The 16,826-nt window shown below is 42.6% G+C and overlaps 1 protein-coding gene across 1 annotated transcript in view; it reads right to left on the bottom strand.

Annotated features, from left to right (window-relative positions):
* FOXK1 (forkhead box K1) overlaps nt 1-16,826 on the bottom strand; it is a gene marked incomplete at its 5' end in the record, with an annotated part of 57,397 nt that overhangs the window by 11,319 nt on the left and 29,252 nt on the right. The window contains 6 exons of the mRNA XM_082311675.1: nt 668-895; nt 3,170-3,451; nt 4,148-4,314; nt 5,477-5,670; nt 7,442-7,588; nt 8,858-9,014. Coding sequence (XP_082167801.1) covers nt 668-895; nt 3,170-3,451; nt 4,148-4,314; nt 5,477-5,670; nt 7,442-7,588; nt 8,858-9,014 — 1,175 coding nt within the window. The remainder of the gene's footprint in view (nt 1-667; nt 896-3,169; nt 3,452-4,147; nt 4,315-5,476; nt 5,671-7,441; nt 7,589-8,857; nt 9,015-16,826) is intronic.

The raw sequence follows: 16,826 nt of genomic DNA, 5'->3' as shown, positions 1-16,826 counted from the left end.
TTAACTGCACAAGACCTGAGGTGCTGAGTAAGCAATAAGAGGAGGCTGCCAAGACACAGCTTGTATGGGATTTTAAAAATCAGACTTGACAAATGACTAGAACACATCATGTATATAAAAAACTTCTACATTCATTAACCTGATGAAATAGGTCTTATTTCTCTCAGGCTCTAAGACCTTCAGATGGGAAAACATGTTATTTTCTTAATAGTCTATGGAGTCGTATTTCACAAGATCTAAAGAGCACCATGGAAATTTTATTATTTGGCATGTTGAAAGCAAAGGCTGTTTGTCAGAGGAAAATAAATGATAACAGGCTCTACACAAGAATCACTAACGCTTTCAACAAGTAACCCTTAAAAGGTAGAGAGAATAAGTAGTAACAAACGCATAGCCAAGGACAAAGGAAAGACACTTGACTTTTCAGAAGCAATAACTTAACTCAGATAGCAAAACTTGTCCACTAGGGAAAGCGAGTAAACAGAGGTGGACAGAAGGATACCTACCACTGACATTTACAGCCACAGAAGTCGAAGAATTGATAACCTTTGGAACTGGACACATGGAATAACTTACATAGCTAAGAAAAAACCCTCACAGCTTTACAACTTAACTGCTAAGCTCAGAGAGCAATCAAAAACCAGAAAGCAATGGAAACAGAGCCTACCATAAGCACTGCCGGCGATGCTGTTGGTGGGGACGGCATGTTTCCCATTCTGAGTGACGGCCCGCACGGGGAGCTGATGCTGTCCAATGGTCACTGGAGCTGCCTGCTGAAGGATCGTGACTGTCTGTCCTGGAACACCCTGTGCCATTTGACTGGCGACTGTCTGAATAACACGGCTGGCTGTAGGTATTGTGGCAAATGCGATCGTTGGCTTTTCATCCATGCCGGCTTAAGAGTAGAACAGACAACAATCATTTACTGACCTGGTTTAGGAGCACTCTTTATTCTCATTAACATTTTAGCAGTGATACATACCCCAGGCTTACAAATGTGAAAATACCTCAGCACCACAAAGTCACTTGCCTTTGATGTGTCCTACAAGGTTTACAGAGTGGGAACAGAAAGCATTACTTCTCAGGCTGAGGCAGCTTAGTCACAAAAGTAACATATTTGGGCTCCAAGGAGCTGAGAGTATTCCTAGAGGCCTAATACTGTGAGAAGTGCCCACAACTCTTTCGGCAGGATCAGGCTCTACAACACACACACACTTTCTGCAGGCTGATTCATACAGTGTAGTCAGCTCTGAGAAGGTAATGGTTCACTCACCCTGCTCATTAGCGGAAGAACACTGCAATCAGGGACATAAGAATAGGGAAGATTAGTCCCTCTGAAATGCTTATTTTGAAGTACATCAGAAGGTCAGGGATGAATATTTGAAAACAATAAAATATTCTCTATTGCACATATACTCTATCAATATTAAGAATATTTTTCTTACAGCATAAGCCCCCCAGCCCTCCCCACTCCCCCCAGTCAAGATTATAAACTTGACCCTTTGTCCTAAAAAGGCTTCGTCTCCCTTACTGGCACATTATAGCTGTGATATGGACAGCAGGCACTGCAAATCTCATAGCTTACTTTGTAATTACAGGCAAATTGGCCTGACTCAATACCACACAGCAGGAGAAGGCATTAAGATCTTAAACAATGCCCGGGGCCAAAAGTCTACAACAGCTTGCTGCCAGGCCTGCACATAGGTTGATTTACAAGGAGGTCTTCCCACAACTGCAAGCTTTTGCCAGCTATGGAAGCATGGGAAGAAACCAGGAGGGAGGAAAAAAAAAAATTAAGAAAAGGAGGAAATGAGGGCTGAGTTCCTGGATAGAGATAACTGTTTGAGAGCACTCCACCACTTATCTCACTTCCCAGGACAAGTAGGGGGTCAATTCAGTGGGTATGTAATAGACACAGGACAGCCTCCTGCTGGGCATGCAGGAGAAGAGAGCCACTCTTCTCTTCCAGGGGCTCTGCAGGTCTCAAAGCAGAGAAGACAGGCAGGAAGCACAAACTCATTAGTCCTGTAGGAAAAGATGACTTCTCCCTTTTAACATTAGAATACAACAAGAGTGGAGTTAGATGCGACATAAGCATTGAGCTGAGACCTGCAGGCAGGGTCATGGAAAGGGGGGACAGAAAAGGCAAGGAAAGCTGGGAGATTAGGAAGGAAAAATGGAACAACCAGGAAAAAAAAAGGAAGGTAGAGACTAGAAAAGGATATCAGTAGGAATAAGAGAGGGACAAGTAGGGAAAGAACGAGTGACAGCAAGAACTAGTGAATGAAAGAAGGGAGCAGGTGACAGATAGGCAGCCACAACTGTTAGCACTTCAAGAACATGTATGGGATCCAGACAGGAATTTCTAGAGAATGTGAGTGAAACTCAAGCAGGATAACTAGCACTGAACTGAAAATGCCAGTGGTCCTGCTATTGCTGTAAGGGAAGGTCTTTGTCATTTTTTTCTTTCCCTTAGAGAAGAACCATTGCCCACATAAAAGCAATCAAAGTAACTAGCTTTGCTGCTGGTACAACACACATCTATCTTGTGGCACTAAGCCCTTCTGAAACGGTGAGCAGACAAGGTGTTGTCTAGATCACATCAAGAGAACATTTAACTCACTAAATCCCCCAAGGCTGGAATTTCCAGCTTAGGAAAAAAAGAGGCCTTTGTTGTAACTGGTTTTTGAAGATTGCTTTAATGAGGCACTGCCTGCACTTCTAGAAGCGCATGCTTTCTTCTAGGACTCCAGGCCTGCAGAAGAGAAGGGCTCAATCATTTATTTACAAGGCCATCCTGAAGCAGAGAGTTTCAGCCTTTCCCAGGCCATCTCTTTTGGCTAGAAAAAGCATACATTTCCATAGAACATCCAGCTGATACACAAGCATAATATTGATACTGGGGATAATATAAATATTTAAAGCACTGCATGTCTTCAGCCTCCAAAGTCTGTTACATTTATTCCCCACAGGAGACAAGGGAGCACAGCTGTCCTGCTCACTGGTGGAGACATCAAATGGATGAGCTCTTACTTGGTTTAAGTTTTACCTGGAGAAACATCTTCTATTAAGGGCTAAGCACCCAGTGAGCAAAACAGCATCTGACCACCCATCCCGCCAAGCCTGCTCAAGACTTATTAGCAGAGTAGCAAGGGAGGTGAAAAGCTACCTCGGTGGTCACCAGCTAAGTCCAACACTGCTCCTGCAGCTTCATGAGCTCCTCCTGCTGTGCCCTGATTTGTGAGGATGTATCCATTTGCAGAGTTTGCAGAGGAGGTCACAACTCGGACCATTGTAACAGTGGGAGCTTGTTGAACTACGTGAATTGCATGACATGAAGGCTGTTGAGAAGTCACTATTGACGCTGGCATGTACGCGACTGGTTTTGCCACCAGAGTAGATGGTCGGGGAGGAACAGCCATAATCACTGGCTGGGCACTGACTGGAGATCCTAAACAGAAGAGAGAAGCATACGTTAATAGGAGAAGCAAAAAGGCCTCTGCTCGTTTCACCTATGTGCTTCTAATCTGCAATACTCAGTCCCTCAGCATTGGCAGGAGTAAGGGTAAGGAACAAAAAATAAGACTTCAAAAATACCACCTTCAATCTTCTCTTTCCTAACTTACAAAAACCTTACTTGCCACCTGAGCACACTTCTGAACAAAACCCACAATAAGCACAAAAAAATGAAGCTTACTTAATGAGCTTTGCCTCCCAACTTCACCCTATACATCAGGCCAGTTACAGCACAGCTGACAAACAGATACTTACTAGGGCTTAACAAATTACCAAGGCCCTGGCCACAGCACCAGAGCTCTACGTAACCAAGCTGATCTTATCCAGAAGGCTGGTAAATTAGTGTGAGTGATCTACACACTACCACGGCTACTCTGCTATCAGTTCTTTAAAGGCACCTAGTTCAAGGTTAGCTCATGTGTTTCTACACATCCCTTTATCTCCTGCCCGCTCATCCAAAGACTAGTAAGAAAAAATGGCCTGAAGTTGCACGCACATCATCAGTCTCTAACAACGAAGTGGAAAGAGACCTAGATCCTCCTGTAACACACTGGCAGCATTCCTGCAGTGTCCTCAGCACGGCACTTGATGCAATTGAACAGTCACCCTCTGTGAAACAAGAGCTACTCACCAGGTGCACTCTGTGAATACCGATACTCTGGAACTGAGGCTAACTTTGACCCAAAGTCATGATCATGTGGAATGGGTGAGCCCTCCCGTGACAGGCACTCTGGAGTCTGTAGGCCACTAGAGTGAGGGGACAGCAGGCCAGGGTGAGTAGGGGAGGCAGGAGCACTCCTGAAACACCAGAACATAGTGTTGGCAAGTGTAGATGCATTTTGATGACAAGACAGCAGCAGAGACCAAGAGTTATCTCCAGTACAGGGTTCTCTAGCAGAAGGACAGCCTTTCTTCCACACTACCCACTACAGTCTTGCTGGGAAGAGCTGAAATGTACACAGTACCTGCTCTAGCACCAAATACTGTCATATTATTCCTTGCTGAAGGAAACCGGACCCTCCAGAGTATGCTTAACACTTCATTTTAAGACCCACTGCTGACAGAGAAGCTGGAAGTGCCTCATGTTCAGATTAGTTTTATAATTTCAGGCCATTCTCAAAGGATCTTTGTCAGTGTTTGAGACTGATGGGGAGAAGAAGAGGAAGAAAAGAGGCAATGTAGATGCAAGCGTCTGGCCCCGCATATGCTCCCTCTTTTCCCCGTTGCCTCCCTCCCCAACCACTTGGATTCTACCTCTGGTCCCACATGGCCACCAAACACATGAGGAATTAAACGTTTCTTTAATGACGAACAAGATAGAGAAGCTGATCAGCTGAAAGCCTCTCCTCCTGTTTCCCCCCATTTTAACAGACAGAAAAGAAATGAGGTGTGGGAGGAATGTTACATGAAACTCCTCCAGCCAGTGTTGAATTGCAAGTCACAGCTCACACCTACAGGGCTACAGTGCTCAGAGAGCTGTCACTGCACACAGCTCCTCTTTTGCAGTTACACCGCTGACTGGAGCAGCTGCACAGAACACCCCCCATTGCTTCACTGCTGACGACTGTAATCAACCCGATCTTCCCTATAGCAGAGTTTTAAATACCACAAAAGCTATTCCCACTATGATCTAATCCACATCTAAACACAGCTTTCCTGAAATGAGAGACTGGCATCTGAAAACACTTACTCCAGTGATAACTGCTTTGAATGTCTTTGAAAGGATGCCAAAACAGATATGTTATTTGATGCATTTTTGTAATTTGGTTCTGGATTTTTTTTTTTTTGTAAACACTTAAGAAATCAGAATAATTTTCAGATTATGCCTCAGGACTATCTAACTATACTGCTGTTTATAGTAATATAGGTAATAAAGTTTGCTCACTGTACTTCAGGAGAAGTTTTTGTTTATTTTCTTTGTAATGAGTTTGGCACAGGGATTAGAGGAAGTTGAAGTTACCTGGAGGAGAGAGGCCCAAAAGGTGTTCGGAAGCAGGACACTCCTCTTTGCCTTCGTTTTCTAAATGCTTGCTCTACTAGTTTGGCTTCAGAAGCAGGGTCAATTCGCCAAAAGGAGCCCTTTCCAGGTTCCTCCTGGGAGCGTGGGACTTTAATAAAGTAACGGTTCAAGGAGAGGTTGTGCCGAATGGAATTCTGCAGGAAGTAGAGGAACGAGATGATTATTTTGCCATGAGGAAGCATATAACAAAGACTAATGGGTTTCGCTGCACAGCTTGGAAAAATAAAATCCACACCGCCAGAATCAGTGTTGAGGACAGAAACAAGTCACTCAACTCACACAGCTCCAAAGTCACAGGAGAACTGCAAGAGAAAACCTGGGGAAATGTGTCAGAGTTTCTGCTAACCATGCTGAAAAATGGGTTTGTTTGGTACTACACCATCACTTAAATATATCTGGAGCCAGGCAGTTCAGTGACTTTTCTGTGGAAAGCAATGAAAGCAGAACTTTTGCTGAGGCAGGGGGAAATCACTGTAAACCACATTAGAACTCTCTCAAAAGACAGGCTTTATTCTAGGCAAGCGGAAAAAAATTGCCTGAGCCTGTGCTAACTGCTTCACCTGCCAAATGATCACCAGGGTGCCCCAACACGCCCTAGAGGACACTGCATCTCATGGTAATCATAATGCAAGCCAGCCAACATGCCCTCAGACAGTTGTCTCTGAGAAGAATCCATTATCTATATGGCACTAGTCTAGCACTTTACAGCTCTCCAGATGTTGACAACACTATTTATCCTTTTCATTGCAAAAGCCCACCTCTTACTGGGTTTAGCACTGTCTTTTGGGCTAGGGAAAAGGCTCAGTAAGTCCAGGTGTGCACAAGCTCATTTCTCTTCCACTTTCAAAACAAAACAAGCTTTTGTAGCAGTTTTAGATGAGCTCTTCACAAGTGAAGCCTTACAATGCCACTGGTAAGGGAGGGGAAAAGGCAACTTCACCCTCCACTGAAATGCAGCTCTCTTTGAAGCAGGATGCAGCAACTGGTTCGCAAAGCGCAACTCTGCCGAGCAGGTTAAGGCAGGAAGTGAATTCCACAATTAATTAGAACTGCAGGGAAAGGCCAGGGAGGCAGAAATGTATTTATTCCAACTGTACTCAAAGTGCACCAAGCAGTACTGCTCCTGCCAGTTGAACACAATGAAATCAGCAGCTGCAAGAGTCTTTCCAGCTGCATTAGTGTATTGTATTCAAATGACAACACCCATTTCAGAGGTGCGATGCCAAGAAAAAGTCTGAAAGAAGGTGGAGCTGAGGTTTCTGGAACTTTGAAAGCAGCCCTCAAGTAAACATTTAAGCTTGATTTAGCATGTGTTAACTACATCCAAACTCTCCTATAAGGCTGGTCAGATTTCCTTTAATACCACAAGGAAGGCACAGACTTGAAGTTCCCCAAGTTCCCATTCTGAGCTTCAAAACTTGCAAACTGTGACTTAGGCAATGCAGTTGATACATGGAGAAAACAAAACACCTGTGATGATTTAAGGTATTATGATTAAAAACTGCGACCTGTCTTAGGCTGGATATCTTTTGCTTAGACAGATCATACCAAAGACAAAGTGAAGGATTAAGCAATATTCAAGGCAAGTATCTGGGCAGAGGAATGACTGATAGCAAGGATATAAAAGAATAAAAAACAAACAAAAATGAAAGACACATGACTACAGCATTAAAAGGGTTTCAGAAACCAGACAGCCCAATAGTAACACAATACGTTGCCCTAGAAAGTATTTAAAAAAAAACCTAATCACCCACAAACAAACCAGTTAGCTTATGTTAAACAAATTCACTCTGGGAATAGTCAAAGCAGCTCTATTCCCAGTGCCCCAAATCTTTAATAAATGCATTTCAAAGCAGATAAGCCTTGTCAAAATAGTTTAAAAGCTTGTCAGTGTCAAGAACTCACCTGCCAGCCTTTGTCAGCAGTCCTGTAATATGGATAATGCTTGGTAATGTGGGCATAGATCCCACTTAGTGTTAATTGCCTGTCCTGTGCTGAAGATATAGCCTGCACAATTAGCTGAGCATATGAATAGGGTGGCTTGGACTCATCCTAAGAAAAAAAAAAACAAACAAGAATTTAGTCACTAACAAAGAATTCCTACACTAGAGTGTACCAACAACCCAAACTAAAAAAAGCACATTTTCACAGATGCTAAGAGAGCATCAGGGGCAACTAAGAACAGCATCACCCTCTTCCCTTTCACTCCTTTTTTCATACTACCACCTCCCAATTTATTACAAGCATGTGTGCAACAGGACTATAGGACTGAGCCAGATTAAAGTATCTCCTTCCATCCCCCACAAACACACACAAAAAATCTAACTTTAATCTGATTCCATTCCCCACTGAATTTACCACACATGCTTACACCAGCACAAGGAACAGGATCAGGATGAGCAATTGGAAGCAAAGAGTTAGAGGGTGTGGGGTACAATCAGTGCTTTCAGTGTTCGTGAAACTAAAACCTTCAATTCTGCCCAGCTACAACTACACTTTATTAGAAAGGTTTCATGCAAGTATGCTATCAGCTCTCCTCCCAGCAACAAGAGCAATATGAAACTTGATCCTGTCCCTTCCCCTCTCCAGTAGGATTTGTTTCATTCTAGGAACTCTCATTTGTTTGCCAGATCTCATATTCTCAGCTCTTCATATTACTCCATCAAGAACAGCCTTTCTTGTCTCAAGGGAAAATTCAATGTACAAAAAAGCCATTTAGTATTGTGCTCCTCCACCCAATCCCAAATCAGGTGGTTTTAGATCTAGACCTTTAACTTTGATCTGAAGATCAGTTCACCAAAATTAATTTTTATCATTATAACTAAGTTATTTTTTAATCTAAATTTCACTTGCTACTCTACTCATTTAACGCTTGCTTGACAGGCCTTCATGTTTGTTTTAAAATCAGACTACAGATTTCTCATGGCAAGGATCTGGTTTCTTCCCCTGCTTTCCCTTTCTCCATCTATGTTTTGCAAAATACCATTAATTAAAAGGAGAAAACAAGACTGAATTTTAATGCACCTCTTCTTTATGGGTTCTTGATTTATCAAACAAGCAAAAAAGTTCTTCTTGCTTAACCATTTTAGTGAATTACTTGAATGCATTTTGGGCAGCTAAGCAAGCAGATTCATCATCTACCACTAGTAAGACACTAGTTTGAAGGCATGCTCTCAAAACCCTGGAGGATACGGTATATTGCACCCTCATGGCCAGGGTATCCTTAGACTCTTTTTAACTATATCCAGCCCTGGCAATAAACTGCTATGTCTTAATAAGCCTCCCAATGAGCACTGCTGGGTAAGTAATGTTTCTCTGAACCTTTGGGCTGTCCCCGCCAGATGCATCTGCCTGCTGTTCTGATGCCGCTTTTGCGGCATACTCTGCTGCCAGCTGCAGATCCGAGGTAATGTTGTGAACAAAGCGATATCCTGAGGATCCAGCACCACGTGGACTGGCCGGGCAAGAGTTGGGAACACTGGAGAGGTGAAAAGGAAATACAGTTATTCATTATTTCATTTATTAACACGACATAGTTCTTACTCTCTAAGGTACAGTAAAGCTCCTAGGTCACTGAAAAGCAGATATGCACTGGACTTATTTTTGCTCCTGTGGCTTATCCAAAGCCAGACAGACTGCAAAAAAAGTCAGATAAAACTGGAATTTCTACAAAATCCTGACACCGCCACCACCCCCCGCCTTTCTGCAATCACAAGACAGCAGATTCTCGAAGTATTAAACAACTCCTCTGTGTTTAGAGAAGCACTTAAAACAATGTGGGACTTAAAACAACATATAGTGTACCAGGAATGAATACTTAACTAAATAAATAGCTTGCTATTATAACTTGTGAATGAACAACACACCACTGTCCTTATAACACAGGTAATATTTAATCAATCCTTTTAACAGATATGGGCAATGTTCTTTTACAGTATAATAGTTAAAGCACTCAGTGTAGGCATCTGCCACGAAGGTTCCTGTCTAACACAACACAGGAGCTTCAGAAGACCATACCCTAATCAGCGCCACGCAGCTAGAGACAGGGATTTCCTTGGTTCACCAGCACGCAAATACAGTAACAGAAGGGAGCTGCAATCACTAGTATGCAACACAGAAGGTAGCTCACTCATCAGCTTTGGCTAGCATGGGGAAAAGACACATTTATAGTCCCAGGGCCACCACAAGATGGCATTACAGGAACAACTACTGAGCAGGAAAGCCATGCTAAAGCTGATAAAAAGCTACAAACAAATAAAAGGTCGCTGTAACTTGTAGCACCACTCAGGCACACAGAAGTGAGTGCTACAAGATGAGAACTAATCAGAAAGGCTTGTCTAGGGATCACACATCCTTGATTTACAGGGTTGAAAGGACAGGAGGAGATGGATGAGTCTGGGAATCTGAAGTTCCCTTTTTCTGTCTCTCCTCTGTTCTGTGCTGTCTGGCATTCAGAGGTGCAATGCCAGAGCAGCATGACACATAGCCAAATCCCAGGATCACACGTCTTCTATGTAAGAGCAGAGAAACAGCAAACAAGAAAGCAAAACAATACACAGAAGATTTACATAGCAAAACAAGCAGTTGAAATTGTATGAAAAGATGCAAATTGAAGCCCACAGCTGGGAACCAGAATTCAGTAAAACTGGCATAAACAATCCCCTTATCAGTCAAATGCCCCACAGCAGGGCTAACCCTGACACAAGTAAATGTAGTAACTGGCACTCATTGCAGCGCTGTGCTAAATGCTGCACAAAAAACCCCACAGAACACTGTCCCTTCCTCAAAAAGGTGACTGCCTAAATAGCTTCCCGCACACATGTGGATGGAAACAGCGAGACAACCCTTGTTTGCTCAATGGGCAATACCTTCGGTGCATAAGCAATCTGAAAGCGTAAGGAATGACCGTTTCCTACCACAGTCCAGGCTGTAAACTGAGACATGCTGCTTCTCCTTGTGGCGTCTTTGCAAATGGCTGCAGTGCTGAGCTCAGCACAACCAAGACTGGTTTCTTTTAAAAGTGAATTACAGGATAGGGGGCCCAGGGGAGAGGGAAAAAGCAACAGAAATATTCAGCCACAACAAACCCTTGCAATAGGAAACCCAAGCTCACCCATCTCCCATATACTAGCCATACAAAGTGTTGCACAGCACCTGGTAACCCTTTCAGCACCCATCAAGAGTCCTTGGCACTAATGGGTGATGCTGCTCAGAAGCACAGCAATGAGGTGAAGCTTTCAGGAGGTGCAAGGTATATAATGCTGATGAGCCCATACGTATAAATCTCCCTTTGCCAGAGATAAAGGCATTTCTTACCTAGTCTTTCAAAAAGCAGAGACCTGTTTGTGCAGGAAAATGAATCAAAGTTCTCTATTCCACGTTTTGAGCCCACTGTGGAAGTGGATAATGCTAAACCATAGAAGACACTCTTGATGTCTTAGTAATGGGGAGCTGGCGTGAATTTAATTATTTCGCTGTAATTTTTCAATAGCTTCTCCACATACACACTTCTTATGTGTAGATAATTACAAATGAAAGTCATTTTCATATATGAAACTGACAAACTAAAACCATGGCAATTCTTTTTATCTTTATGTGTTTGGCACCCGAGCAATTATTGTAACACATGGACTAGGAATGGAATAGGATGAAACAGTTTTCTGATTTTGTTCTTTGTCTGCAGAAGTGACAGCAAATCACAGAGACAGCAGCCAAAACTCAGGTCAAGGATATGGAAAAAGAGAAAAGTTCTCAAGTAAATCCATACTCTGCACAAAGCTGTACTTCTTTGCTTTTTTTTAAAAAAAAAAAAAAAACTAGTATGGCTTCAAAGATTGTCCCATGCAGTTCAGACAAGAAATGATTCAATTCAAGATCAGCAGAGCAAGTAGCCCAGATTTTGCTGTTCACATTTTAGCTTCTGAGACTGATAGTGAGTTTTAAGTATCATCTCTTGCTCTTTTTTAAAAAAACAAAGGGAGAAACCCTTACTGTATAGGGCTGTGATTCTCTTGAGTGCTGACAAAGCCTCTCCAACCTAAAGTGTTGTAACTTTTGGAACAGCCAGTCTCTCCCAGTAGATAGTCACTGAAGAACCCGATAGTCCCCTAAAGAAGCAGCTGTCCCATGGGACAGCCACAGCAGTAGCCGAAGATTTGGAAGAGGTGTTATTCTTTTACCAGAACAGAGCACTTCTGCCCAGGTAGACCTGCCTCCTTTCAGCCTGGATCAATGATCAAATCAAGACACAGGAGTACAGAACAGATATGAACTTTTAGCCAGTCCATGCAAAGAGACAGGGTAACACATTCTGCTAAGCGTTCAAGCTCTCAGTCAACCATCAGTGAGCTCTTCTGAAGAAGGGACAAAGCTGACTACTGGAAAAATCAAGGAGGCACAATCTGTTCCTCCCCCCCAACATGGGACAGAAGGAGTGAAGAAACAGTTTTACTAAAAATACCCCTCTGAGGGTTAAGTTAAAATTAAACATTAGTGCAGTCAAAAGAAAACAAGCAAACACAATGCAGTGACATCAGTTTCCTAGAGTTCCTGGAATTCTCCTCACCACGCAGAGCCAGGGCTGGCCGGGGACACTTGGATGCACTCACACCCCCTTTAAAAATATTACAGAACAAAGACTTTTACCTACAAACACCTGTTTGTGCTATAAAACAAAAATCAAGTGTGGGGACAGTGATTACGATTTGTTGGCTATTAATATTGCATCAATACTTGGAGATAACTTAATCCATTTTGATACTATAACCTTTTACTGTGAAAAGCTACAGCTAGGTTTGCAACTTCACCCAGCTCTCAGACATCCTAACTTACTGCTGTGGTCCATGCTTACTGTCCATGCAGGCAATCTTAGCTTACCAGCAACCCAAGCTAATTTGGGCTAAGCTTGTCTGTTACGGAAGAGGGCATTTTGGAGAGGAAGCAAGTGTTTTATACCATTGAAAGACACACAGAGCATGTAAGCAAACCAGCTGCAGTTACCCACACTCTTAATCCCATGGCACCATGGTTAACACCCCAAGTCCCAGAGATCTTTGATATCAACTGAGGATTCAGCATCTCAACATGAAACACTGACTGCAGGCAGCCACTGAGCCGCAGTTCCCCAAATACCATGCTGAGACTCAGCTTTAGAATCAGACTACAACCACGTGCTTAATCACATTGGTCCTTCGCAGCATGTTTTCCATTTAATGCTTAACCCTTCTTCAGCTGGAAGGACAGAAAGATGAGGGCTAAATGCAGTGTCAGCAATACATTCACCCATGTAAGGGGCAGAATGCCTTTTAGACACAGGGCTTAACTTCTGGCTACTGAGAATGTAACAAGTCTTTGTAGCATCACGATTCACTTTCAACTCCTGCCAACAAGAATCTAGCCTCTTAAGTTCACAGCACTTTCCAGCAACAATTAAGTCTTTAAATGCCAGATATTGGAGAATTTGGACATCTTACTGCATTTCTGCTGGAATGTCCAAAATCAGTTTGCTTTAACAGTGCAAAAATAGGATGTACCACTGTGTGCATGGTGTGTCCACACCCAGGACACCGTGTGTTGCTCATCTCTTCCGATTTCAAAAAAAACAGAAGGATACAGCAGATTCAGAGAAGGTACTGACAGGGATAACTAGGATGATCAGAGATACAGAACAGATTCCATCCAGGAAACAAGTAGTTTAAGACAGAAGCAGAGGTGTAAGGTGACAGAGCCTATAAAAACAAAGCCAAGAAGAGGTGTTCAGCTCCTGGCCTCTTCCAATAGAAGAGATGGTGAACACAAAATGAAACTAAGCAGCATGTCTAAAACAACAGAAACTGCTTCCATGTTTGTAGTTACACTGTGGAATGATACAGCTGATGCTAAAAGTCTATGTGAATGCAAAAGGCCATTATACAAGTTCTTGGGGAAAGGAAGAAGACAGGGAATCCATCAGGGGCTTTATCAGACAGATGGTCCGGAAGTCCCTGCTCCAAGAAAATGGTGGAGGCGGACTGCACGTAAGTTAGTGTTACTGTATATTTTCTGTGTTCTTATATTATCCCAAAGATACCCAACTGAGGCAGAATACTAGCCTATAGGGATCTGTTGCCTGAGCACATGTAGAGATTCCACATATAGAGATTCTTACGTAAAAAATCTCCAGGTTATCTCAATACTAGCCACATTCTACAGACGGGGCGGGGGGGGAAGGGGGAGAAGGGAGGGGAAATGAAGCAACAAGTGGTTAAATGATATATTTATGGTCATATTACAAGTCTATAAACAAGCTGGGAACAGAAACACTCCTGAACTCCAGTGCCAGTTTCCCCAGAAGGAGAGCCAGTACCTGAACGCAGGGAAGTTGCCCTATTACTTAATTTCATTTTTCTCTGCAAGAAAGATATCTGTAGGGATCAAGCTATAGAGGCTTAATTTAAGCCAGGTATGTGGATAAAGCACCTATCCTCTCTATGACAAAGAGGAAAGATTTACCTGGGATGCCACATAAAATTGTTCACCTGATTCGGAATCTGCATTGCTAAAGAGGAAAAACCCCATCTCTTCAACTTTGTGGTTTAGGATATGGTATGCACATGGGCAGTGCCTTTAAAAAAATGTCTAAGTGCATATTTGTGAAGCAGGTACAAGAGACACAACAGTGATAAAAGAGTTACAACCTTGGCAACATTGCCAATATACAGATTCCTGTCTGAATAGGCAATTTTTTTAAGCCCCTATTGAGTACAAAGGGAGAATCCCCATTTCTTAAAATCTTCCCTAGTCTCCTCCTCAAATGCAAATTGGAGGTGTGTTGCCCTGCACACGAGGACTATGGTTAGAGAAATGCCACAAACCTCAGACTACCCCTATATTCCATTTCATGAGCCTGCAAAAAGGGGCACCAAAAGATACAGGGACACTTTTTATGTGCAATAAGCAAGAATCAGGTCAAAGTACAGCACTTCGGCTTGCGAAACGAGCATTTCCACAATACACCAATCAGCAACAATGGGTGAGAATCCTCTGCTGCTCTCTCCTTCCCCGGCCTAGCCCCAAAATCGTAACTCAAAGAAAGGCAAGTCCTTGCATGCTGCATGTTTCAGACAGGTTTCAGAAAAAATCACAAGTGGTGAGACTGCCAAACCAAGCTGGATTTTGATGTGAAAGGAGAAAATCTGAGAGCTACCCTGCCTGCCTAACACTGAAGAAAAACAAAGCTGTCGAACAAGCCACAGTGCGAGAAAGTTAGCTATCCACAAAAGTTGAAATTCTTACTACTTGTCTGTGCTCCAGTGGTTCCCCTCTTCGAAAGGAAGTGAGCTCACTCTGACCGTGGATTCAGTGAACATTTTATAGTGATCAGGGGAAGAGGAAGTGCTTGTGTAGCTGGTGACATTTGCAACCTTTCCTCCAGCACATGGCTTGGCACATCTCCTCTAGCACATGGTCCATTATCTGAAATAAACATGCGTAGGAACTCCCAAGCCCAGTATAGATTGTTGCTTTTCTTACTTGATGTATATGCATCACACTAGTTGGCTTGTGGTTTGGAGACAAGGGTGATTAAAAACAATCACTGGTCTGTCCAATTGTGGGAGTTACCTGAGCTGTATATTCTGCCTGAATGCAGGAAGTAACGGATAACAGAGAATGCAAAAGAGTCTGCAAAAAAACCTGCCTTGGAGCTCTTCACCGGCTCTTCAGTTAAACAGCTAATAGAGCTATAGGAAGAAGGAAAGTCTGAATGAAATTCAGCAGGCAATATTTATGCATCCTGTTCCAGTGAGTGAATGCATCCACTGAAGTCAGGGTTCATTCAGCTTCCCACTACATACCTTTAGAGGAAATGTACAAGTTCAGACTAAATCCCAAGTGTTCTGAAACAGTGTTGTACGGCTGTCCTAGAGTCTATTAAAAAGCTCTCCCTTTTTCCAAGCCAAGTCTGAATCAAAGCATAGCCAGCATTTGCACGTCTACTATAACATGGCTACCTCCCCCCCCCTTCTGTCATGCTTTATGGAATAAAAGCTCAATACATAATTTATCTACTATACACTCTTGGAAAGTAGTAATTACACTATACACGCATAAAAATCAGACAATGAATTTAAATGACCTGTTAAAGGCCAGAAAACAAGTTGGTGGCTAAGCCAAGATAACTGCAGTTCCTGGAGTGCAGGCCTGAGTAATCCACTATCAGAGCATGCAACGTGTTACTGAACTAATTTTGACTAGTGAAAATAAGGAAAAAAGGTTTAAAGAATATATCTTATGAAACCCTGGCAATTCAGCTCACATCTTCTGGTTTACTAATCAAGCTTCTAAAACAAAAAAGATGCAGAAGGATACCAGCTGATCTTTCATTATTCATACCATTAATTTCATTGTAAACTAGATGTCAACCCTTCTAGCAATGGCCAAACATGGGCAGGCACATTAAGTACTAGCAATTAAAACACAAATTTGGGTCCACACACAAACATGTACCAGTTTAGCTATTAGCACAGAACCTCACCAGACACTTTTCAAGCAGTGGTTCTCACAGGGCTCTAAGGGCTCTTCCTCCTACATGTCAAAGAATTTTTTTTTACTGATAAAGACTATGTGAGCTGACTACCCTTTCAGTGAAGAAAAAAAAAACCAAAACCAAACAAAAACAAACAAGTACAAGACAAAGTGTTCAAGCCCACAGTCATTCTGGTGCAGAGATAAGCCAGAAGTAGCAGCTGTAAAATATCAATAAAGATACTGACCTCCATAGTACAGCACTTAGTATTTCTTTATTGTAGCTTTTTATATATATAGATAGATAGATCTCAGTGAGAACATAATTGCTGTTTAGAATAGGGAAGCATGCACAGAGAAAATTTCATTTTCATAAATACGAAAAAACCCAACCCTGAGGGGCAGTGCTGGAGAGAGATGCTATTTGGAAAACTGAGCTAAGTTACTACTACAGGGTCTTTAACACTGGCAGATAATAAAAGGAAAACTAAACACTAAATCTAAACTCCAACTGATCATGACTTTGAGACCAGGAATAGGCTCCTACATCACACCTTGTCTCTGTGGATCTGTTTGTAATCCAAACACAAGCCACTCTGGGGACTAGATTGCAACACATATACAGACTAACATTCATGTAGATATCATGGACTTACAGCAAAACCAGGCAAAGCTAAGTGTTTGTAGCACAGGTGAGGAACTTCATGTCACCAGTGTCACCCAAAGAGGGTCCTCCAAGTGCAAGCTGCAGAACCTTAAAGCCACATACTGAAAGACCGTCCCTTAA

This window comes from Platalea leucorodia, assembly GCF_965183815.1.
Source record: "Platalea leucorodia genome assembly, chromosome: 5".
Classification (NCBI taxonomy): Eukaryota; Metazoa; Chordata; class Aves; order Pelecaniformes; family Threskiornithidae; genus Platalea; species Platalea leucorodia.
The sequence above is the reverse complement of the archived record's forward strand: the minus strand, read 5'-3'. Positions and strand labels throughout refer to the sequence as shown.